Raw genomic sequence first — 25,797 nt, forward strand, 5'->3', positions numbered from 1 at the left:
CGAGACAGCGCAAATGGCTAAAAACAATACAACATCTCATGGAGAACGCGACCGGATCAAGAAAACTTGCCGGCGAACGCAGGGATTCAGGTAAGGCGATCGCGCGCGCGCGCGAGAATGTATCATTTTACAGCGCGAGCAAGAAACAAATTATCGCCAAGCTGCGGAAACCGGAATTTTTGACATTTTCGCGCTCTCCGCGGAACGCAAAAATGTCAAATTATCGCAATTTCCGCGAACGGAACGAAATTTTTGCCCAGGCCTAATCTTTTCCAGTCCCCTACAGCTAAGCTCCCATGGCTGCATACACAAGACAGATTTGGAAAACCCATGTGTCTGCGCATCGGATAAGTTACACAATTGTGGATGAACCCAATTTAGTACTGACTGCAGAAAAACGCCTCCTGTTCCCAGTTTGTCTCTGACTGAAGGTTTCTGATGCATTGAATGGGTTTTCTTCTGGTTTTGGACATCCCTTCACAAACTATCTAAAGAGTTTCTTACAATATCTGTTTTTAGGTCTCGCCTGAGCCAGCGCATGCGCTGCTCGGAGAGACATTTAGTATACGGGTTTCCAAAGTGCTACCAGACCTCGCTGGCCTAACTCTTGCATTCACGCGAGGGTGCATGCGCGCAGTTGCCAATCACTGCTGCGAGCGCACCACTCATGTGCTTACCACACAGCGCGTCCCGTCCTCGCGATTGCGATCACTTTCGCTTTGATCGCGATTACTTTCGCTTTTACAGCCGCGCGGCCATTACTTTTACGGCTGTGCGCCCAATGCTTGTTTTTATTTAGCCCGAGAAGCTTGTGTTTGTCCCGCCTGTGTAGCATAGCCTGTTTACCATTTCATTGGCAGCTTCTATTCTTCCCCTAGTGCAGACTTTCCAGGAACATTTTATTTTTAGTGAAGCACTTCATGAGAATGCATGTCATTTTCAGTTGTCTCCCAAGTATGCCCTTCACCCTCCCACACCTCTTATGCTTCATGTCACTCTCTTGCATCCATGGGGCTCTCTGCCCCACCTTCCTTATTCCTAAGCATTCACAAAAACACACATTTGAACATTTTTTATGATTACACTCTCTCTTATACTAATTGTTCTTCATTTACTCCACAGTTCCAGATTTTATTGGAGCTCAGAACATTTTCCACTCTGGCTTGCACTACCCCGTGTTAGCTTCCACTCAGTACTGAGATACGTTATTAATATCTCTGTAAACAACTCTCTCTCTCGCTGTGATCTGTCAGTAGTCTGGCCACTTTCCGGACTCCACTTCCTCAGAAGCAGCACACTGTGTTCGGATTAGGCGATGGAGCTTGTTTATTTTTCATCGTGAAATGCCCTAAATGCAATGGAATATGCCGAGATTGAGATTATCGTGCTCAGACTGCAACTTGACTTGAGCTGCATCTCAATGGCGATGCCCAAATTCGAACCCAAGAGTGATCTACTTGGAGTGGCATAGTGGTAAAAAAAATGGACTGGATGTTGGCCCCATGTAAAACCCAGTGCTGAGACTAATTCGAGCATTTCACTCATCACGTTTCTGTTCTCCTTCCCACATCTCGCAAATTCACTTTAGGTTGAATGACAGTTTTTCATAACGAGTTAAAACCACAACAAAACTTTCAAAGGTTGAGCAGAGAACTAGGAAAAGACGTGCACTAATCAAATCCTGGGAGGATCAGGGCTTCAGAGATCTATTTGGACACAAGTGCAATTTCAACCTGAATACATGATGTTCAAAATAATGATTGAAATCAGAGCAGGTGGCTCAAAGATCAGTCCGCGAAGGAAAGCGGCAGAAAAGAAACTCTCGGGGTGGTGAAAGGTTGAGCGACCATCTGGGCCTCATTCACAAAAGTGTGCATACTTTGGTGCAGAAAAATCTTAGTAAAATTCCAAACTCTCACGACTTGTGGAGTTTTAGACCTGAAATTCTACAGTCTGCTTCCCTGGTTGACTTCTCTGTGTGAGTAACTCTGCAGGGCCACCTCTGTAAACTCCATTTAAATAATTTTTATTTTCCGGTGCAAACTCCTGTGAATGTCCATGAAGTGATAACCGTATGGAAGCCACTCATGTTTACGTGAACTGAAGCATATGGAAAACTACTCGTCAAAAGGCATGAACTAATGGGGCTCAAGGTGGGAATTAAAATAAACCATTGCAGTTTTGGGGGAACAGGATTTTTGACAATGAAGTGGGTTGTTTTTCGTTTCCACAAAGTCTAGTGAGGTTTTGTGGGGAAAGGAATGAATTCTGCGACCTGCCACTGTGGAGAGAAGAGTAACTTTGAACTGCTCACTTAAAAACATGGTAAATACCAACAGAGGATGCAAGCGCTCTATAGACAAACCAGTGGAAAGGAATGTGGCATTCCAACGGTTCATTTTAGAATGCACTTCTTTTTTCTGCTCATCACGTACCCTAGGTATTATTCCATTTATTTAGCTGTCAGAATACATAATATTCTTTTTCTTTTATAGATTTCAGTTCTCACCTTCTCTAAGTCGCATTGGCTCCTCGCTTATATGTACCTAAATTACTGCAGCACGAAGGAGCAACAACAGTCAAATCAAATGAGCAGAGAAGCAAAGACTTTCCAGTTCTAAACAGGAAACAGAAAGCTGGTCTTGTCACCTTCACATAGTTAATAGCACAAACTCCCTACAAGGATAAACAAGCAACTGTCATGATAAAAACTGAGTTTCATATGAGATCTGCTGATTAGCTTCCTCTTATGGGAAGACCGAAAAAGGCAACTGGAGGAGGGCAAGACTCCAGGGCCCAATGGCCTGTGGTTGAAGTATTCAAGTGCTTACTGAGTAAGTAACAGTGGCGGACGCTATTTTCCAAGGGTGGCGGGCAGGAGGTGGCGGGGGGATGTAAATTAAAATATATATTTTTTTAAAACACTTCCCTTCAGGCCGGCCATGCGGTGGGCTGTTGCCTCACAGACCGCTTGCCGCCACCTCTCGCTCCCGGGAAGCGGGAACGAGGAAGCACCCAGGCTCCTGAATCCCCTAGCCAATCACAACGCCATCCTTGTGCTTAGTCTGAGCGCCGTGCTCCGGCGCTCAGATGGGGAATGGGGGCCTGGGCATGTTCTGTACACAGGCTGTAATGCAGCCTGGGTGAGGAACATGCAACGTGCGCATGACTGTTCTGGTCGGCCCGAGAGGGACAGCCAAACAGTTATGTGCATTTAAGAGTGGAACACCCTCTCCTCATCCTGGCCCCTGCCCTGCCAGTGCAACCCCGCCGACTCCAGGAAACGGAAAACGAAAATGATAACGCTGGTTATTATCATTTTTTTTTTTTTTTTTTATTACTGCTGGCAGAGCAGTGGGTCAACGCTCCTCCACCTTAGCGTAGGAGCCGCCCCCGGGTGCCCAGACATTTAAATCAATCAATTAGGGTAGTTGGGCTAATTACCCGAGACTAGAATGGACACACCAGGTACCAAGCAAAGACCACATTGACTTCATATGGTCATAGCCTTCATTCTTACCTGAAGCAGATGATGGGCCATCCACACAAGTGTGGTGCCATTTTCTATTGGATGAATGTCTGCATGGTCAGTTCAAAATGAAATATTGTAAACTTCAGCTGAGTTGCTGCCTCTGGCTAGCACGTGATTTTGGACACCCAAAAAAACACTATATATCCGTGCAACAAGAAGGGTCTCACGCATGTAACTTTTGATTACAATAATATCTTTATTGCATCAGTAATAAAAAAAAATAGTACACATAAGTTAGTTACCCATGTACTTAAAACAGTCTATACTTGAGTCGGATCGGTCAAGGTTACTCGTTACCCTTGGCAATTAACACATTAAATAATGTTTGTCTTGATAGATGCAATTCACCTGTCAAAGTCCATATAAACATCTTAATTTGAGCATTTTGATGGTCGGTCTGATTAGGGCCCAATGTGCTGACTGGGCTCAGTATTCCCAGATTTTTGTTTTTTTATCTCGATTATACATTTCTTTGCTCTCTCTAGACTTCCATGCTACTTTTATAAACCCAATCAAAGCACTGGACAGGTGCAGAATAGAAAGGAACGCTGAAGCCCTCTTTGACAGCTGATTCACGTGTTTTTATTCCCAGAAGTCTGAGCAGTGGGAGTAATAAGCCAGCACAGTCTTAAAACAAACCTGGACAGCAGCAGAGGATGCCAGTCATAGATAGTGTCAGTTTGTTAGATTTATAGCAGCACAGCCTCCACCCCATAGGATAACAGGTGCTTCTCCACTTGTGTTTCACCTATGTAAAAACTCACAAAGTCTAGCACAAACCCTTTTAAGCGACAGTGGCAAAGTCTCTGTTATATATGGTTTAAGTCGACCTGGTATTTAAGAGGTTCGCAGCATTTCATAACGCTTGACTGTCTGACTGCTCTTTGAATATTGCTTAAAACAAGCATTTGCAATGCAATAGGTCTCGCATTTAAGCGAGTTTGAGCTATTGACATTGCAAATAACAATCTTACATTTTTTTATTCGTTTTTAAAACATAAATAAAAGGCATTATCATTTACAATGCCAATAGCTTAAACTCGTGTAAATGCGAGACCTATTGCATTGCAAATGCTTGTTGTGCGTAGTTAGTGGGGCAGAACAGTGGGTTTGTTGTGACTTTGACAGAGAGCGATTCTACGCCTCTGTTCGGGACACAGGGCAAAGGTCAATTTGGAAAAGAAATCGATGCGCGTCCGTCTTCTCGTGCAGAGTTAAAAAGGGGTCCAATTCATGAGGCACTGCAAAATATGAAAACGCCAAAGTATTAAAAAAAAGTTAACAAAGGCATGCAGGAGTAGGTAAAAGTACTCCCACGTGCCTCAGAGAAGTGCTCCCAAAATATCCAAAATGGGACTAGTCAAGTCATATTCATAAACATTTAATACAAACAGAAACGACTGCGCCCTGTTTGCTCTTTCGCTATTTGGGAGTTTAACGTTTCTGGACCACGTCACAAAGGTACGTAGGAGTATAAAGGGCAGAAACCAGTTCAATGCTACGAGAGAAAAGAATTCACGGGGTTTCAATATTTGTAAGATAGCACCACCTACTGCCCTTTCAAAGTAACTGCCCATAAAATTATTCTTAATCATAAATAAGAATGAAGGCATACCAAAGAATCTCCAAGCAAGCTAAAAACCGTTGCTCTGCCCCTGAGAAAGAGTTGTAGAGCCACGAGCCCACCGCCCGGACCCTCCTCGCCTCACCTCTGTTTCTCCAGCCGGCCGCAACTGTAAAGGTCTCCGGCCGGAGCCCCCCAGAGAAGCCTGTTCAGCAGGTCGATAGAGGGATCGAAATGGTGGTGAGACTGGCATAGCCAATAGGTCTCGCCTTTATGACTTTATAAGTGTTTTTAAGAATATTTTTTTTTAACGTCAGTTAAAGTCAAATTGCTAGAAATACATTGCATTTACTTGCAGTGTTCAACTGCACATTTTGATATGGTCGCAGGGTTTGCCACCTCTTCTACGCACCCACACAACACGTTTTACATTAGAAGTGTGTCACTGCAGGTTGTAACAGTGACATCAGCCATGCGTGACAGTATTATGGAAGGATTTGAGGGCAGAACTGGTAAAGCCTTCTACCACAACACAAGAGATAAAGAAAATGCCTACAAAGATCAGTGAAGGGAATCGTACTTCGATGAATAATGAGCGGTAGTACCACAGGTGAAGTAAAAGACACTGGAGGAAACTAAATAAGTTGCTTGCCAGACATTCGATTCTTTTATGATTTAAGCGACTGAGGGTTAATGCCTTATAAATACAATTAAATGTAATAAAATTAAAAACATTCTTAATGTCATCTTTAGTTTTACAAGGGGATCTGTGCTATCTTCTACTTAGATTTCTTATTTTATTTAGCGGATTGATGGGCCCAAACAAATTAAAAGCAGTACGAGGAAATGTCAGAAAAAACAGACCCTCGCCCCTTCCCACTGCGTCTCTTTTTCCATTCAAGTTGGGAAAATGTGAATGTCTTTATCCTTCTCGCTTAAAACCTTTTAAAAAATTGGAGGACCATGGTCACAGACATAAAAAAAAAAAGAATACGCGCACAGGGAAGTATCTATATGTGTAACAACTGTAACGTTTGTAAAAGTAAAATAACCAGGGCTGATGGAGTCCACATGCTCGAGGTTAATTTCATTAACCAACAGTTCGTACAGAAGATTAGATAATTCTGCAGCCTATGTTTCTTCATATTACCAACTTTGGAAGAGAGGTTTCAATTGCACTTTTATACAGTAAACAATGCAGAGGTATCATGGAAAATTAAAAGATGGGTTATAAAAGTTACAATGAAATCGCCAAATAAGGAGTGGGAACCAAGGACACTAAACCAATAATCAAGCTGCTTGAAAACTCTTCGTGGTTCCAGACACCTTTTTAAAAATCCACATTGCCCTTTATAGATTTGTGCTACATGTGTTACTAATCTGCTTTTCCTGTGTGGGACATGAGCCAACAACATAATACACTCATTCATACTTTCTTTCGATGCAGTGCCCACAAGTACAGTAGATCCACGTGTAAACAGCTCATGCATCCAGTCCAGAGATTTGCTTCCTTTTTGCATTCAGAAACTTGTCTGCTATTAAAATGATAACCGGAACCGCAAGTCCCATAATACAAAGCAAAGCCCTGGACTCCTGCTCTCATGAATATTTACGACACAGAACATCGCTAAAAAGATTTAGCATTGCAGCAGTTCAGTGGATTAAGAAACCTAGTCAGCCTTTTCGAATGCAGTTTGGAACACGGGACAGTGCAAGGCACACTAAAACAGACAGGTTCAATATAGTGGGCCATTATAAAATGCAAGGCCGAAAGAATGACGAGCGAGGTGGTTACATGTTTACGTCTGCAGGGGGAAATCATCTGTCAAACCACAGGAGGTCGAATATGTCTCTTTACACCGCGAGCAAATACCACGTGGTAGGTTACAACGCGGACGTTACATCAACCGCGTTGTTACCGCGCATGGCTTTACATCGCAAGTAGTTTCTACGACTTGCACTAGATGGACCGCTGGATTTAGGAATAGTATAAATTACTATTCCTACTCCAGTTAGTGCAACAGCAGGGAATGTGTTGGATTTAATATCCAACACATTCCCTGGTGTTGTGCGCCATCTAGCGCAAGTCGTAGAAACGACTTGCGATGTAATGCCATGTGTGGTAACAACGCGGATGATGTAACGTCCATGTTGTAACCTTCCCGCGTGGTATTACCCGCGTTGAAACCGCTGTTTCCCCAGGAGGTCGCCTAGCCCCGCCCCGATATCTGAAAAACAAACGGAATGTGTTGGTGAAAAGAGGTGTCTGAAAGTGCTCATAAGGCGGCTCTGGAGTACACGCCTGGCCTCCCAGGACCACATACATCACAGCAATCAGTGAGCAGTTAACACATACATGGAGCCCATTCAGTAAGCAGCTACGACTAAAGTGAAGAATGGTTCACACAAAAACCATCAAAATCTTGGCCACAACAGCCCAAAATAATGCTCATTTTTAACTCGCAACAGAAAATGTTCACATTCAATCGAACGTATAGATCGTATTTGCAACTCTTTCAGACACTGCATTTGGAGATATCATTTTATAGCTGTATATTAAAAAAAACAGGCCTAAAAAAAAAAAGCATTCCTCCGATTCCTCAAATGCAAAAATTCTTCATGACACGCTATTTAAATTCAGACTTCTTAACATATTGGGAAGTTTCCACAGGCGAAGGAAAGTTGTTTGTACCGAGGAGCCGGGGACTTGGCATTGCCTACAGAGCTCGCCTTAGAAAGAACTGCCTTTGCAGTTCCATCTCGCAATAAATATTCCTGCAGCACATTCTAGAAAATTGACACCGCCTGTGAAGGTTTAACACCCACACCAGGTACCAGAACACACCATGCACTTGGAACCTGGCAGCAGAGTTTCTGAGTCTGCAAAAATGGAAGATTTTCTCCAAAATGTTGGACGAACCCATGAGTCAATTGTAAAAAGACAGAGCACTCGCATTTCTTTGCAGTGACCCAAGAGACGCATAGCTGGCGAGTGCCACCTACAGACAGTTGACATTCCAACTAACAATACGTTGCATTACGGTACTTGCAGTTCATTTTAGCATTTTAAAGAAGAAATCTTAAGCATCGCTGTGTACAGAATTTCTATCAAGAAACAAGCCCAGGCTGAAGTTCCTAAAAAGCATGGGTACACTAGACAGCCATCATCTGACTATGGTAATTATTTAAGATTGCACTATGCAACCCTACCTGGTAGCACGAGACAAGCAATGCCTGTTCTCCAAATTATGTACAAATTCATCTCAGATTAAATACCTCTAAGCACAGTAGACCAGAGCAAACATTCAAGAGGTACGCATGACATCCACTGTTTACGTATTGGCTGTCCATGAAATGCTCAGTCGCAGTCAGTCAAAAACCTATTTTTGCCCATAACTCCTGTGTGAAGGGACTCGTTTACACTAACATGTTCGAGCGAGTAATTTAAACCAGACACAACATTCTGCTTTCCTAATAAGTTTTGCATATTATTGTTTCAACAACTGCATATTTACATACATATCCCTAACGTTCACTTTTCAGGCAGGGATGAAATTAAATGCCAACACAATCTTTCTGGATTTTAATCTAATAAAAACATGCCACCATTTGTGTCGTTACAAAAAGGAGCAATATGACAGTTGGAAAAGCACAACATGGGAGTTGCACAGAAAACTTTTTACATTTACGAGTGGTGCACGCGAAATTCCAGGAATGTAAGGAATGCAGCTGGCACCCGGCCGCGCTGCTGCTCACTCCCGAGACCCTTAGGCCATGGAGGTCAACGTTTAGAGAGAAGGCGGGACATGCACCGGCCTTTGGCCAATTGCGGGCTTTCAATTTTTGAAAGCCACATGCAATGACCAATCACTACAGATTTTCAGCAAACTTGTGCCTGTGGCTTTTTTTAGCCACACGCACGAGTTTGCTGAAAAGCTGAAGTGATTCCAAGAGGTCATTTTCTAGAGCAGTGCATGCACGCTGCGCTAGGCTCGACCTAAAAAGGCAGCTTCACCGCCGCGTTCCAGCAGCAGCAAGGTCCAGGGCGTGGGCACAGCTACAAGGTCGTCGGGGGCAGCCAGGTGTGGAAAAAAAACAGGTACTTGTGTGGGAATGCATTCCCCCTTTTAACCTCACCTGGCTGCCCCCGTCACCACCCAGGCGCCTCCCTTCACCCCTGCCGGCCTACCGGCCAATCACCTATCGCGCGTGTCCCGTGCGAATTTTTTTAAAAACTGTGGCTCCACTGTTGGCGCCGCCCGGCACCGGTCAGAACCGGCCTGCACCTATCTTGGGGGCTCGCCATCGGTAGGCATTGCCCCCTGGGCCAGACACCTTCTATTCCACTGTTATGTGAATTTGTAGAGCGCAGCTAATCACCGATGAGGGCATCCAGGCACTGAGTAGGGCAGTCCTGAAGGGGTAGGAGCAGCTAATGCCTGCTTCGTCTGGAAGAGCCATGTCTTGAGGAGGTTCCTCTGGAAGTTCATGAGGGAGAGGGAGGTTCTGAACTGAACTGTTCTTCACAGGCTTAGATACCAGGCACTAACATATGAGTTAGCACAGTGACAATGAAGTACTTAAAGCTTTCAGAACCTTTGAATGTTTAACACTGTTTGTTAACTACATCTAACAGTACTTGCCATCACAAAGTATGTTGGGAGCCATGGTGCTTGCTTGTCAGATGCTAAAACACCCCCAACTAAAGAAACAAAATAATGGCTTGACGTACTATATTGTGTCTAATTTGAGGTTTTCAATGCAGGGCACTACGGTCACAGTATTAATGTTTGGGATTGGACAGAACACACCCTTGTCCAGACAATTGACCTAGGTGAGGATGGAGCGATCCCTCTGGAAGTCCGATTCCTTCATAACCCGGATGCCGCGGAGGGCTTCGTTGGGTGTGCGCTTCGCAGCACAGTGTTCCGATTCTACAAGACACAGGTAAGACCATTTTGAACTCGTTAGGATTGTTATAACTGTAGGGCGTCAACTGAGATGCCCAGTTTGAACTTCTTTGCATCCCCGAAAGTAACAGGCTAATTATCATTTTGATTTTGCAGGCTTATCCTATTTTGAATGCTCTCACATTTAGCCGCTATGACAAGTGAGGAAACGTAGGAAGTTTTACGGAATGTGACTGATTTTTGTTCTGTTTTTAAGCTTTTTGACATTCTGTATCCATAATTTGTTGATTTTATCATTTTATCTGCTATTGATCATGTCTATATTTATTTTCTGTGCTTTTAAGACCAGTTTTTGGTCAAATAAAGATTTTTGTCTGACTGAGAAGTGAGGTGATGGTGGCTCATGTAACTCTTCGAGAGCCACGAAATCTGGTGAGGAAGTTTTGGTTAGTACTTTCTGACTGCCCTCTAGACCACAGCTCCCCCTTTACAGTTACTCGGTTTAGAGAGAGTAGGAACTCCGGAGATAGGAAAGGAAGCCTGAGGTTTAACTTCGTATGCATGGGTATGCATAATTTTAATTTCTCCATCAAGACATTCCACAACAATACATTTTATTCATAACATCTGGATATCTCCCCACTACAAGGCTGCACCACATAATATTTAGTTAAAAGTAGCAAAATGCTACAAAGCATTTAAGACTGGCAGGAGGAGTTCGACTCTACCACTTTGTTTCCCCTTCACAATAAGAGGTGGCTTAAGTGCTAAATTTGAGCCAGTGGTTTCCGGTGCTCAGCACCGGCACTTAATTATCTATGCAAGCATTGTTCATGAGCACCAGTTAAGGACACATTCAATCATGGTAGGCACAGGTAGCTTAGGTGCCCAGAGTCTCCAAATTTTGAGCCAACGCCGAGACTCGAACCTGGTTACCCAGCTCCGAAGTCGGCAGCTCTGGCCTTTACGCCACATCCTTTCCACACTTTCACGGTTAGTAGTTGGTTTTGTTTTAAGCAGCCCGAACAGGAGAAATGGGCTGCTGCAAGCTGCCTCCTGAGGAGAGCCCCGGCACTTTTTTGTTTTTACAAATTAACCACTGTGGCTTCCATCATTGATAGCTTCAAGGTAGACATTTTCAGTAAACGTTCTGCTCTACACAGGTAGGGCATATGCACACTTCTATTTCATGCCATAAGAGGGTTTTCTGACAGCAAAATGGATCAACACAGATAAATGCACACTTTGAAATGGCAGGGTGCAACCCTCTCAAGATATCCACTTTGCCATGCGTGATGTCAGTACAATGACTTATGTTACTAATATAATGGAGGCACTCATTTAATGCTGCATAATTCACAAATCTTCATTACTTTCTCAAGGCTGAATATAGTTAATATGTTCCATCATAATTCAGTTGTCCTGTTGTCAGTAAAAGTCCAGTTTCTTATGCAGTAGTCCATAGTAATAAAGACTCCATCAAAAACCAAGTGTCATGGCATAGTGCCCCATTGCCACACACCATTGCGTGTTTAAGAAAAAGGCTGATTATGGAGAAATTAAGGAGGGCCCCTACATTCTTTGGGACAAGGTTTTTTCCAACAGAAAAACTGATTCATCATGAGTTTTTCAATATCCCTGTAAGTGTTAGTATGCATAAGATCCGGGCATTGTTGAGTAGACTCCTCCATTGCTGTATGTACAAGTTCCCAGAATCGGGAACCAGAGCAAAAGAGTGACTAGTTGCGTGGTTAAGCTGTCCAAATATAATACCCTGTTTCACAATGAACACAATTTGGACAATCCCGACAGTAGGAGCTATGTTCAGGTTAATCGGACTGGTGGCAGGCTTACAAGGGCATAGACGTTGAGGGGCATCTGAGGACAGAGGCACTGGAGACGGACATTTCAGGACCCGTAGACTGGCAGAGAGGAGGCTCTCTTACTGACGACGCAGGGAAGGTCTTGCCACATCAATAGTGGAGTGTCGACTACTGGGACTCGCGGCGACTAGACCGCTGACCGAGGGAACGCACTGCCACTAACCCTGTGGCACGGAAGACACTGGGGCAGAGGGAAAGATGCCTCTGTCGCTTGAGTAATGCTAGGGCTGGTACTGGGGCATCAGACCGGCTGGTACTCTAGGGTGGGGGATCTTCCATACCACTTGGGCTGGAAGACACCTCAAGCCCCCACTAGGGGTGGAAGCACCTTCTGGGACAGGGATGACAAGAAAATAGGACAGGTGGAACAGGGCACAAAGTCACATGAGGTACTGATCGTGGGGCAGGAGAGGCAGGGACACTGACAGGGAGACACAGACATTTGGATAAGGAATGAGGCTGGGACAAGGGAGATACTGACAGTGAGATGGAAGACAAAAGGTTGCTGAGGTATGGGAGACGCTGACACGTTGGCAGCTAAAGCAGGGGGAGTTTGTGGGTAACTCACAAGGAGGCCGTAAACACTGGAGAGAAAGAGGGTTATGTTGGCGTGTCCACCTGGACGTGGTGACATGTGTGACACGAACCCTGGGGATACAGACACTGGAATAGAAGAGAAGCAATTAGGCAGTGGAGACCAGGATATTGGGACAAGCTGGCACTGTTCAGGGGTCGTGACGGGGTGGGTTCGGCGAGGTGCTGCAAAAGCTGACTGCAGTCTCACTTTGAGAAAGGAAATGAAACATTTTAAATGTATTTAACTCGGAAAAATATTTTTATATTCAGTATTATTGCAAATTCATTTTCTAGATTTATTTTAAATGTAGAACAGTATGGAAAAATGCTACAGCACTATAGAATTAATTTTGACGTTAAACTTTGAAGAAAATATATACATTTATCTAAAAATAAAAAAAATAATTTTCACCTGAAGATTTCTTTTTTTTTTTTTACTGTGCATTAATTATTAAAAGTGATGTACAGAATTAATTTAAATTAATGTAATTATTTTTGATAAAATTAAATGTTTGAAGTTTAAAATAGGTTAGATATTTTATAATTGAATAATAAATATGTACTATTCTATGTTTTTCAACATATATTTATAAATAATTTAATTTAACATTATTTTCCATGAGGTTTTATTTTAAGTCCATACCTCCATTATTTTCTATGGGATGGTATTGCACTACCAGACGTTGGCTATCTGTAGTGCTGGACTTACTACAAAAGTGTAAGTTACTACAAAAGACCAGTGTGTGAATACCGAAAAGTAGTAAACTTACACTTTTGAGTAAGATTACACTTGTGAGTAAAATTACACTTTTGAGTAAGTTACCTTTGTGAAGCAGGCCCTAAGTATTGGTTGCTATTCAGGTGTAGCAAACCTTCCACCTGCATAACGAAGGGAACATACAGTCCAAAACTAAAGGTGGAGCAATTCCGATGCTTGATGTGCACCGGTTCTCCTACCAGTAGGAACTATGCCTCCACTCACGGTGAGCTCTCAAACTACTTGCCGCTCCTTCTGGCCGCTCTTCTTGCATGGCTTCTCTCACTCATGTGTTTACTGCATGCGAAACAAAACAAGATTGCAGAATGCACATAGCACAGGACAACTGTGACCCAGTGGTAGACTGTGCCCAAAGGAGCGTAGACGTGCAGCGTGCTGCTTGAGGGTGCAAGAGGACTGGTACCAGTACCTGGTCCTAAGAACCAGATGAGTTGATGTATTCTAGCCTATGAAAAATAAAGATGCAGTTATTATATACAATCTGTGCAAGACATTATCCTGACAGATAAGAGCCAATGGCCCTGAAGATGACCAAGTATCCCCCTCTTGTTATGAGGTTGAAACCTGTCCGCTGGAGATATGAAAAGCAAAATGAAAGATTTGATTTGAATACAGATATGGGCCACAAAAGAACTGACACAGGGCTCCTTTTTGGACAATTTGTGGCAGTGAACCCTCATCAGGACAACAAAGACTGCTTGTAATGAACTATATTAACTGTTTAAAGCAGCTTTGAGCAATATTAACAGATGTCAGCAACAAATATTTTGAATCCCTGGAAAAATAGGTTTTAATTGCATGTTAGTATCACTTGTGAGGGTGATTACTCTTTAATGATTAAGTAAAAAACGCGAGTGATGGATAACTGTGGTTGTGCTAGTAACAGAAGGTTACAATTTGGCATTCTAAAAATATATGTTTAACTGGCACAAAAATCCGGTCCTGGTGTTTGGAAATATTGAAAGTAATTATTGATCAAGGGCCTGAAGAGGGACCTACACATTCTGATATTCTGTTTAGGATCCTTCCCTCGGGGCCTCGATAGAACTCACCCTTTAATTGTTTGTAACAATAAAAGTGCTATTTGAACATTAACGAGCCCCAAGATGCTTTAATTTGGCCATAATGCATATAATGGCCATTTATTTGATAGATCACCAACTAAGTTAGGTTCACCAGACAGTTTTTTTTCCCCTGTACTCTTTGGTTACTAGCAGTTTACAGTGCAAACAATATAAATGCATGTTAAGTGATGTATATCACAATGTGGGTATTTAAAGACTACTTTGTTTTCTGCCTAAAAACACATATTTTATTTGGGAAGCAGAGGATTTGCAGCTGGTCTCCTCAATGTACAAGAGAGAATAGGAGCGCTGATTGCTGCTGAGTTACTCCGGCTTTGTTGACCTCTCACGGGGAAAATTCAGATTTGAAGAAGACATTCTACCTGGGAAACGTGTTTGACGCTTTCATTATTTATTTGGACAATTGTGATTAAAGTAAACTTAAAAAAAAAAACTGGACTGGGAAAATAATGTTGTAGGCCGCCCAATGGATGAAATCCATAATTTACATATATTATGAATTTTTTGTGAATTTTGAAAAAAAAATTCAGTGGGGTGATATTTTCTCGTAAATATTGCTTTAATGTTATTTCTGCAACAATAAATTTTAAAAACCTCAAATTATGTACATTTGAGACAATGTTTGGGTGTTGTATGACTAAATGCCCATTAAAACGTTGCCTTTTGAATATAATTGATTGTTTTAAGTGAATGACCACGACTGGGTGAAGTGAATAGTCCAATAGATATATAAACCATTTTTGAACTTTCTAGTGGTGCGCATGTGTAATATTGTATTTTTCTGAAACACAATGACCATTTTCTTTTGATTGATTGTGTTCCTGGTGATTTGACGAACGTTATTGTGTGCCAGTGGCATTTAAAATGTATGCTTAAGTACAACCAACTTCACGCGTAGTTTTTTGGTCACTTCTGTGAACCCTTGATTCTGGTCCAGGCCAAAGAAAACATTGTTGTTACCATTGAAGGGTACAGGGGTTGGTATTTTGCCTGCATAAGCAGCGAATGATGCCACCATGCCAGGGCCGGTTGTATAAATGCAGTTTTGGATTTAATGTAAAAGATAATTGTACTGCACACAGGGTATAGGTGGACTCCTTTAGCGTGTCTGGTCTTGGTTCTGATGGGTCCAGATAGCCCAACCGACTAGAGTCCCCTACTGGTGCAACAGTGGTTTGTGTAAATCCTCGTACTGGATTGGGTAAGAGGTGATCACATGACCCTGTCCCTCAGTCCCGCCCTTCTTTTCGCACATGCGTTGTCTCCTTTCCTCCTCTAGAACAGGTGTGTTATCAGATGGAGCACAGTAATGGTGAAATTGCATTACTGAAGCATGAGCCTGGGTAGTACCAGACCATAGGTATTTTGTTGGCTTCGACGTAGTTTCCTGATGTCATCTTGTAGTTTGTATAGGGCTTGCTTCTTCATCTGTCTTCTGCTACATCACTCACTTGAGCGTTTGCCCTTTCTTCCAAACAGAAGGGAGACTGGGCTGCAGACAAGGTCATTCAAGTTCCCAACAAGACCGTGGAAGGATGGCTGCTGCCCGAAATGCCAGGTGAGCAATATCTCGGCTGTGTCTAAGAAATTTCCACCAGATTTGATTTTGCTCCTCTGTGCAGCGGCTAACAAAAACTTTCTGGATGATTTAAATAGTGTCGCCACTGAACCCATTAGACCCTTCAGGGTTGTGCACCAATGTATATCAGGCCCAGTGATACAATGGGTCAGCTGTGGCGAGGCCAAAGATTTTTCACCTCAAGGCGCCTTGTGCATCCATCTCATTATCCATGCATATTTATTCGGCAGCATCATAAAATATTCCACACTGCGTGAACCTGAAAATGATTGCCTGCAGAAAGATAAGACGCAAGAGTGTAAGTAGCAATCGGATAAGACGGATAAGACGCAAGAGTGTAAGTAGCAATAAGATAAGACGCAAGAGTGTAAGTAGCAATCGGATAAGACGCAAGAGTGTAAGTAGCAATCAGATAAGACGCAAGAGTGTAAAGTAGCACTCAGATAAGACGCAAGAGTGTAAGTAGCACTCTGCAATTACTAGACCTTGCAAGAAAGGCAAGTCTCCCAGAGACACAGGAATAATCCATTCCACTCGCCATTTTACACCTGCGTGAAATACATTTTTTTAAAGAAGGTGCCCTTTAAGTGAAACCTTGCGATGTCAAATGCATCCCTGCTTACATCAACCCATTACCGATAATTGATTGGTATTTACATTTGTAGGGAGTAATTGTGGTGTAGAAGCTGCGTTTTAAGCTTTGAAACCAGGAGACCAATGCAGTAATCTACTTGTCCCCTTCCAGCATAAAACACAATATATCTGAGTCTCAGTTGGCCATAATGGGAGTTCTTGTAATCTTTGATTCACTGTTTATTTAGCCCAAATTTAGCTGGGAGCATTACAGTCTATTACATACAGTAAACAGCACATAGTAACTATAGTGTAAAGTAAGAGAACATTTCCATACACGGTACTAAAGTAGAGGGACTTACAGCCTGAAAAAAAAAAATTCTGAGTGCACTGTAGAAATATGAAAATGTTCTTCACTTAATCTCATAATTCATTGACCATTATTGGGTACTTGAAGATGGCATTAGGATGCCTATTAAAATGAAAGTTCTCTGCTGTGCTTTACTACAGTCGTATATTTTTTGTAGAGCCCTGTGCTTTTATCCCTCGGTGAGCTGGAGCATCATGCAGGCTCATCCAGTTCTGGACTAGGATGTCGGCGGTGGGCTGTGGTTTCAAGGTGCCACTCTTTTTAAAGATACGTATATAAGGAACAAACCATACAATTATAAAATGTTGTAAGAAAGTAGCTCTGTATATCCTGCACCAAAGTAAGGTTCAGTGTGCACAGAGTCCACATTAACCTTACTCTCAACTGGTAGCTTGGTCGAGCAGTAAGGCAGTATCAGAGGATAGTGTCAAGCATTTGTTGTACACACTCAGTCAGCAAATGGTCTCACACACTCAAGAACTGAACTCTAGGCCAATTGTTTTGTATATAAAAATGTATAGTTTTATTTTAGAACCACAAGTAGGTATCAAAATAGTTTCTCAGAATGAGTTGTTTTAGTTAAATACTTTCAATACGCAATAGACTTTTAAATGCAATAGTTACAGTTGCAATAGGCAACACAAGTTAAACACAATTATAATTTTGAACTCAATGGGAAATTTTAAGTAAACGCAATATCAATTACTTTGCATAGGTTTTTCTTACTCAGGGCTGGATCCTGGATTCAGCCCTGGTGCATCTCCTGTAAACAGTTGAAAGAAATCGTTTTTGTTACACAGGCGATTTTTAAGGAATATTTGTATGTTTCAAAAATCGACACTTAGAAGAATTTCTGGCAAAAACCAGGCAATGTTATCCTATTGAGGAAAGTTTGGTTATTGGAAAATCACAGTTGTAATTGCTTTGTAGGGTAAGTGCTGGGCACAAAGATCCAGAACTGGGATCTCTCCTGGTAACAGGTGAGTACTTTTGTTTTCGTTGATTGGCTGATTTTTAGTGAATATTTCAAAGTTTCAAAACTCGACACTTAGAAGAAATTCCAAGTGAAAACCAGTCAATGTTACCCTATGGAGAAAATGTAGGTTATCAGCTTTCAGGTAAGTACTCGACTAGCAGAGTTAAGGTTCTGGGGATAGACTCAGGGGTCTCCCAGGGTCAGGTAGGTACAGTTCTTACACCCTCAGCGGCACAGGGGCAGCCGGGTGCAGAAAGAGTAGGCCCAATGTTAGCCTATGGCGGGCAGGGGGCCTTTGGTTGGTGGCTGCTAGCAGGCAGACCACGTGGCTGTGGGAGCTGGGCTCCTGGTCACTTACACAGGGCAAGTGGGGAAGTAAAATAGAACAGATGCTGCACTTCCAGGGGCACTTGGGCGGCTGGGTGCAGGGTGCTTTTGAGCCGTCGGGCGCTCAATGGATTTCAATGGGAAAGCTGTGTGATGAACAAAGGCTGCAAGCTCGGGGACTGAGATTCTTCAGGTGCGACCACCACTTCGAGAGGTAAGTTGGGGAGCTGTAGGTTAGGTAGGCACCCAGGAGCTGGGCACAGGGGGCCGCAGGGGTGTCTTTTGGCATCGGGAAATCTTACCCTCTGCTGGTCGCGGTTGGGGTCCCTGGAGTTGAGGCTGCAGGCGTTGTCCGGAGCGCCGAGGAGGGTCCTTGGGTGCTGGATTCGTGGTCACAGTCGCCGGGGGGACATTCTCGTGGTTTTGTTTACTCAGGCACAGGCCGGGCTCGGCGGGTGCAGAGTGTGCTGGATTCGCGGTTCCTGGCTTGGCACCAGGGGTTGTTGCTGTTTGAGCACAACCACTGCTCGTGGGAGTCCCAGTCTTTAGATGAGCAAGGCAGTCGGGTCCTCCAGGGTTTTTGAGGTTGCTGACCACTGGAGACGCCGGGGTTTAGCAGGAGCAGGTTCGAGGGTCGACCGGCCTGTAGGGCTGGGGCCAAGTCAGTTGGTGTCGTCCTCCTGTTAGTAGCTTCACGGCAGGTCTTCTTTCTTCTTGTTTCGGAATCGGGATCTGAGGAAGGAAGGTTCAGGGTACCCCTAAATACTAAATATAGGGGCGTTACAGGTAGGGAAAGGTCGGGGACCAATGGGTCACTTCCCTGGGGTGGGTACACCCCCTATCCTGACACTCTCCAGTGGGAGGGGGGCAGGAGCCTAGTCCTGATTGGGTAGGACTCCCCATCCTCAAGATGGTGAGAACTCTGAGTTGTGCTTCACCTCGCCTCCCCCACCTGAGGGGTGGGGTTGGCAGAGGCTGGCACACCCCCTTTCCTCCCTTGGGTTTTCCCGCCAGTCTTCCTGCCAGAGTGGGGGTCAGAACTGGTGGAGACCAGTTGCTGAGTACAGCAAGTGGTCTGGGGAGGCTCACAAAGGTGGCATGCCTTTGAAGCTTCCCCTGCCCATCCTGGGGGAGGAGACTTGGCACCTCGCCCCAGGCTGTGCATTGTTGCAGGCCCACGAGAGCGGAGGGCTCTCTACCCAGGGGGCCAGCAACCTGTCTGCTGGGTGGCAGCCTATGCAGCCTCTCAGTCAGGACACGGGTTGTTGGTTAGTTTCAGGGGGCAACTCTAATTTGCCCTCTGTCATGCATTTTACATTAAATCCCACACTGGCATCAGTGTGGGTTTAATGTGCTGAGAAGTTTGATAACAAACTTCTCAGTCTTCAGTGTAGCCATCATTGTGCTGTGGAGTTCGTGATGCCGATTTCCCAGCACCATACACTCTTAATGGCAGCACTGCACTAACAGTGCCCAGGAATGGACCTGGGTACTGTAGGGGTACAGGGCTCCTGCACCTGTACCCACACCACTGGCATAGGGCACCCAGCTAGAGGGGTGATTGAGGTATGCCAGGGCAGTGTGTTTGTAAGCATGGCACACAGGGATGTGTGCTATGTCGACTCTCTGTTTTGTTCTGCACCCAGACACTCAAAGGCAGTGTGTGTGTGTGTCAGGGCACAGGGCCTCTAAGGGTGGCACAATAAGTGCTGCAGCCCTTAGGGGCCTTCTTTGGTCACAGGGCCCTGGGTACTTAGGGGACCATTTACCAGGGGCTGACATGTGGCAAGAGATGCCAATTGGTTTTAGGCTTCAATACAGTTTTAGGAAAGGAACACAGGCCCTGGGCACCTGATTGGCAGGAGCCCAGGGCACACTCAGTCGAAGTACATCAGCAATTCAGCAAAATGTGGGGGCATACCATGCAAGAAAGATGGCACTTTCTCACACATGTATCTTGTTTTCTTGGAATGTACACGTGAAAAGAGTTCTCCTCCATTGAATATGGTGACAAATATTGGATCAAATGTGTACGTAATTTTAAAAACCATTATTGGTAAGCAGTTGTGAATTCTCTGATGTCCTTTCTTTGTTGTACCAGGAGGTGGCGCTGTTGTGCGAGCTGAGAAATGCCAGGAAGCACCATGGGTGCAGTTCTCCCTGGTGTTTCCATTCCCAGGCATGACTAAGGGCCCAAGTATGAGCTGGCTGTAAACTCAAAGGAGAAGATCCCGGTGCATCATTGAAGAATCCCTATGAGCTTATAGGCATTACACGTTTTAGTCCATGGAATGTGGAATAGCCATGTAGAACCATAATTGGATTGTGAGAAAACAAGGAAATATCCCTCATTACAAGCGCTATTCTGCTCAAATTTAGAACCTGTTTTGAGAAGGTTGTAAGTGTGAGGGGGGCACAGTAGGTTGCTGTGTTGGGGCCATAGAGTGGGGGAGGCTTCAAAAGGGGCAGACAGGCTGCAGGACTGCTGGAGGAGCGTTGCATTCTCCCCTTTGTGTTTTTGCACACTGTGTAATTGATACTCGCCATGCTTGACTCATAATCTGTCCTCGGTGCCAGGTGGTTGGTGTTGGGGACTGCTTACAGGTGCGTCCTAGGGTGTTTAGAACAGTAAAGAGCAGGGATCTTAATTCCCTACGTGTGGGAGAGGCCCTATCCTAGCTGCTACAGATTACTACGAGGGTGCGGGTATTTAAAGTTTGGGTGAACTTTGGACACAGTCTACAAAAGCACCTGATCCTTGTACAGTTTACAATAGAATAAGCCTTGTGAGTTGGACAATGAAAAAAATTCCTGCAAAAGAACAAGGCTAGCAGTAAAATGTAAATCATACTATTTATTGTATTTCTTGTTGGGAGAAAAATACAGGGCGGCGGGGCAAATGCATTCAGTTCATGATTTTATGGAAAACTGTAAGGAGCTTGCTTCAAAGATATAGGGCCAGTTGTACGACAGCTTTTAGGAGTTGCAAACAGAAAATTAGACCGTTTGCGACCGCTAAATAGTTTTTTCACATGTACTAACCCTATTTTGCGAGTTGGTAAGCCATTACCGACTCGCAAAATAGGGTTTGTGAGTCGGTATTAGGAAGGGACGTTTCAAGGGCTCCCCTTGCTAATAGTGGGCTGCAGGGGCATGTATGAATGTTTTGAAAGTGGAATGTGGTCACAAGACATGCATATTTTACCAACTCCATGAAGGAGGTGGTAACCCATTCGCAAACAGGAAGAGGTCCCCAAGGGACCCCTTCTCCTCTGTAATGTGGGCGCCAACATTTTTTAAGAGCAGGCAGTGGTCTCATAGACCACTGCTTGCTCTTAAAAAGTGAAAAGTAAACTTCATTTTGCTTTTTTCGAATTCATCCCGTTTTCCTTTCAGAAAAACAAGCTTCATTTCAGAAAAAAATTGCTTTATTTTAAAAGCAATCACAGGCCGGGGTGGTTTGCTGACCCCAGCAGGCCAACATCCTTGTGATTACAGGCCATTCCCAATGGGTCGCAAATTGCGACCTACCTCATGAATATTGATGAGGTAGGTCATTGGAGTCCCTCATTGGGAATCACTAAAATTGTCTGAGACATATCAGTAGAACACATTTTGCGAGTCCCTAATTGCGAGTCGCAAAAAAACACAATTATAAATTGCTAAATAAAATGGTTGTATATGTGGCCCATAATTCCTAGAGTTTAAAAAGGTTACAAGGCCTGTTTAGGAAGCGTGGTATTGGCTTGTTGGTGCAGTACTCCCAGTCTGTTGCTGAAGAATACAGACACCAACTGAGGACCATCAGGGCCATGCAGGCCAGGGAGCACAACATCCCCTAGGGACAAGTGACCCCTTTCGCCATTTCTCTTGCATTATAAATATATGTTTACCAGCTTTAACTACAGGCATGTCTTTTACTCTGGTTTCATTGTGAGGCTACAGTGAACGGAAGGAGCTAAGCGGGGGGTGCTCCCTGAATATCGAATCAACGAGACAGAATGTCAAGGACAGAATTTCGAAAATAAGTCTGAATTTGTCCTTTCCCAACTCCACATATATGTACCATGTGCTGCATATATTTTCAAGATGTGTAGATGTGGAATTCAGATTAGTAAATCTACTCTTCCCTAATCGCACTTGCCTTTTCATATTTTGTTCCTCCATACTTGTCCTTCATGTTAGTATATCGCAATATTATTGGTGCGATATTCAGTAGTACAATCGAAACAGGGCATAATCTGGCAGAACTCGCCTTGCCCGGTAAACTGCGGGCATGGCGCTCCCTCTGCTGTACCAGAGCCTCATAATCCCCAACAAGGCGGTGGTCTTATTTATCAGCCCATTAAAGTTATAGACATTCAGTAGGGCAAGTGGATCAATCTTGCAGCTGAAGAATCTGTTTGACCCTAGAGTTAGGCTTCAGCTGAATTGATCGGTGTGTAACAAAAATGCACCTAATTTCCAGTTCCAGATAAGCAACATCTTGTAATGTATTCAGGACAGTAACGCACCACAAATTTCATCAGCAACGTGGGCCACAGATTGGTGTAAGGTTGTTGCAACTGTGATAAACCTTCAAACCCCGACATCCAGCTTGCTGAGAATATTTACCATCTCATTGCACAAGCTGCAAAACTAAGTCCAACGTCATAAAAGCAGACCTGCAAACTGTGGACAGGACAGGGGACAGTAATCTCTGCAAGGCATTGTCCAAGATGTCAGCAATAATTATTAAGAATGTCTGATTTCAGTCCAGTCACCTAGAGCAATGCGTCTCACTAGCAGAAATTTGATTTATAAGTTATTACTTGGATCTCCAAAAACCGAAAACCTCTTTCACCCCCTACCCCCAAACGTATTAGCTTATTAAGCTATTCACACCGCACGAGCTAGCCAAATCACATGTACAAAGAGTAGAAAAGCTGCAGTTAATGATTAACCCTGAGGTAATGGAAGAAAAGCGAGCAGGATGAGATTAACAATTGGGTCAGCCAAGGAGGTGAAGTGTGAAGAGATTAACTTTTCAGTCTTTTTTGCAAGCAAGAAGGATATATGATTCAGTCTTGCCTTGTCTGGGACAGAGTGCCGTTATCTGGGGGCTAGGCATAAAAAAGCTTCTTTCAATACTTTAGTTTGTTTGGAATTTCCAGAAACAGTCAATGTGGATAAGTTACTTACCTGTAATCCTAGTTCTCTTCCAGGGGTATCCTTATCAAAGTCATAAGCACGGAATATTCCCGCCCATGTGCGGGGACCCCGGAAATAATAAAAATTATATATGAAAAATGATTTTATATATATATATATATATATATTATATATATATATATAATCATTTTTTTCTCATACCAATGCAGCTCCCATCTAGGAGGCTAAACAATTAAATAACACACATAAAGCTGCATTTGCAAACATATAAAAGCACAAGAGGGCAAGTAGCACTTGAACTCTGTTTTTTAATGATTAAAACTCATGAAGAAAGAACACCGCAAATAAAGCAGACATTGTTAGCCTACAGGCTGCATTGTAAACCAATAACATAGAAAATGAAAGCATTTCCTTACAAAAAAACTGGCACCATGCATTTAAGGAAGCCATGACCCCTAGCTTCCCATCATGCCTCAGCGGTGACAGTTAGGTCTGTAGTTCTTTGTGTAACCCTGAAGAACAGGGCCCAAAGATATTCTTTAACCATGAAAACAATCTCATTTGCCTGGGGAGGCGGGAGGGTTGCTTATGACTTTGATGAGGATACCCCTGGAAGAGAACTAGGATTACAGGTAAGTAACTTATCCTTCTCTTCCAGGGGATCCTCATCAATAGTCATGAGCACTGAATAGAATAGCAAGCCCATCCTCCGCCTGCGGGCAAATGAGAAACAAAGTGACCAAATTAACAACAACAACAACCGAAAAATCAGCTGTTGAACAGATTCCTCAAGGAGGCTTTGCCTACTTGAGTGTCCGCTCTAGTATCTGAGTCAAGACAGTAGTGTCTTGTAAATGTATGGACTGATCTCCAAGTGGCTGCTTTACAGATCTCGGAGAGCGGTACATTATTGAGAAAAGCAGTCGTAGCCGCTTTTCCTCTCGTGGAATGAGCTTTGGGAGCAGTCAAAAGAGGCTTTTGCGCTAACTGGTAAGCCAACTTGATGCATGAGACAATCCATCTGCAGATGGATCGTTTTGATGCTGGAAAACCTGTTCTGATCGAACCATAGTTAATAAATAGATGACCAGACTTTCTCAATGACTTCGACCTGTCAAGATAAAACTTCAAAATCCTTTTAAGGTCTAATGAATGCAGAGCCCTCTCAGCTGGAGTGGAGGGATTAGGAAAAAAGGTCGGAAGAGAAATGGTTTGATTTACATGAAAATCGGATACCGCCTTCGGAAGGAAGGATGTGTTCTGAGGACTAGCTTATTGAGATGGAAGACCAAGTAGGGCTCCTTTAAACAGAGGGCCTGTATCTCACTCACCCTTCAAGCTGAGGTGATAGCCACTAAGAAAGCTACCTTCCACGTAAGGTGCTGTAAGGTTGCCTTGTGTATAGGCTCAAAGGGTGGACCCATTAGTTTTGATAGTACCAAATTCAGCTCCCAAGGAGGTGAAGGAGGTCGGACTGGAGGGTAGACCTTCTTAAGACCCTGCAGGAAATCCTTCACCACCTGTAACTGAAATAATGAGGGTTGAGAAGGGGAACGCCTGTATAATGTCAGCTAGGTGCACCTTAATGGACGATAATTTCAAACCTGCTCTGGCTAGGTGTAGCAAATAGGGCAAAACTACCTCCTCCTGCCCTTTGGTGGGACTACAATTATTTTGCACACACCATATCTAAAACTGTTTCTATTTGCAAGCATAAGAGTGCCTTGTAGAAGGTCTCCTTGCCTCTTTCAATATGGTCATGCAGTCCTGTGAAAGACCTACATTTCCATACTGGAGGACCTCAGGAGCCATGTTGCCAAGTTCAGCGACGGAAGGTTGGGGCGATGAATCCTGGACAGCAGGTCCGGTCTGCATGGCAGCCTCTTGTGTGGAAATACTGACAGATGCAGAAGGTCCGGATATCACCACTGCCTCGGCCAGTCCGGAGCAATCAGTATCATTGTAGTGTCTGAGTGTGATAGCTTGGTCACCACCTTCGGGATGAGAGGCAGGGGTGGAAAGGCGTACACAAATGCCCCTGACCAGTCGATCAAAAGGGCATTCCCCTTCGATCCTGGCCGGTAGTACCTTGAGGCGAAGTCTCGGCATTTTGTGTTTTCGTCATCCGCGAACAGATCTATGCTTGGACGGCCCCACGCCTGGAAGATGTCGACCACCTCGTCGTTGTGAACCCAGTCCTGCTGTTCCTCAAAGTGGCGACTGAGGGCATCTGCTTGAAAATTCTGCTCTCCCGGCAGGTGAACTGCTGTGATGGATAGATTCCTTGCCAGAAGCCAGTGCCAAAGGGTCTGTGCCTCCAAAGAGAGGGTCCTCGAGCGAGTTCCTCCCTGTTTGTTCAGGTAGTACATGGTGGTGGTATTGTCCGTCTGTACTAGGATGGAACTCGCCTGAATCGAAGGGAGGAAAGCCTGGAGAGCCAGATGAACAGCCCTGAGCTCCAGCATGTTTATGTGGTACAACTGCTCTTTTGAG

At 44.0% G+C, this 25,797-nt stretch overlaps 1 protein-coding gene across 3 annotated transcripts in view; it reads left to right on the top strand.

The window, feature by feature from the left end:
• LOC146772630 (methanethiol oxidase-like) overlaps window positions 1–25,797 on the top strand; it is a 201,531-nt gene that overhangs the window by 85,070 nt on the left and 90,664 nt on the right. For all 3 annotated transcript variants that reach the window (XM_085638727.1, XM_085638729.1, XM_085638728.1), the window contains exons 7-8: window positions 9,862–10,043; window positions 15,808–15,886. In XM_085638727.1, coding sequence (XP_085494853.1) covers window positions 9,862–10,043; window positions 15,808–15,886 — 261 coding nt within the window. The remainder of the gene's footprint in view (window positions 1–9,861; window positions 10,044–15,807; window positions 15,887–25,797) is intronic.

The sequence above is a fragment of the Triturus cristatus genome, chromosome 12 (assembly GCF_964204655.1).
Source record: "Triturus cristatus chromosome 12, aTriCri1.1, whole genome shotgun sequence".
NCBI classification, from domain to species: Eukaryota; Metazoa; Chordata; class Amphibia; order Caudata; family Salamandridae; genus Triturus; species Triturus cristatus.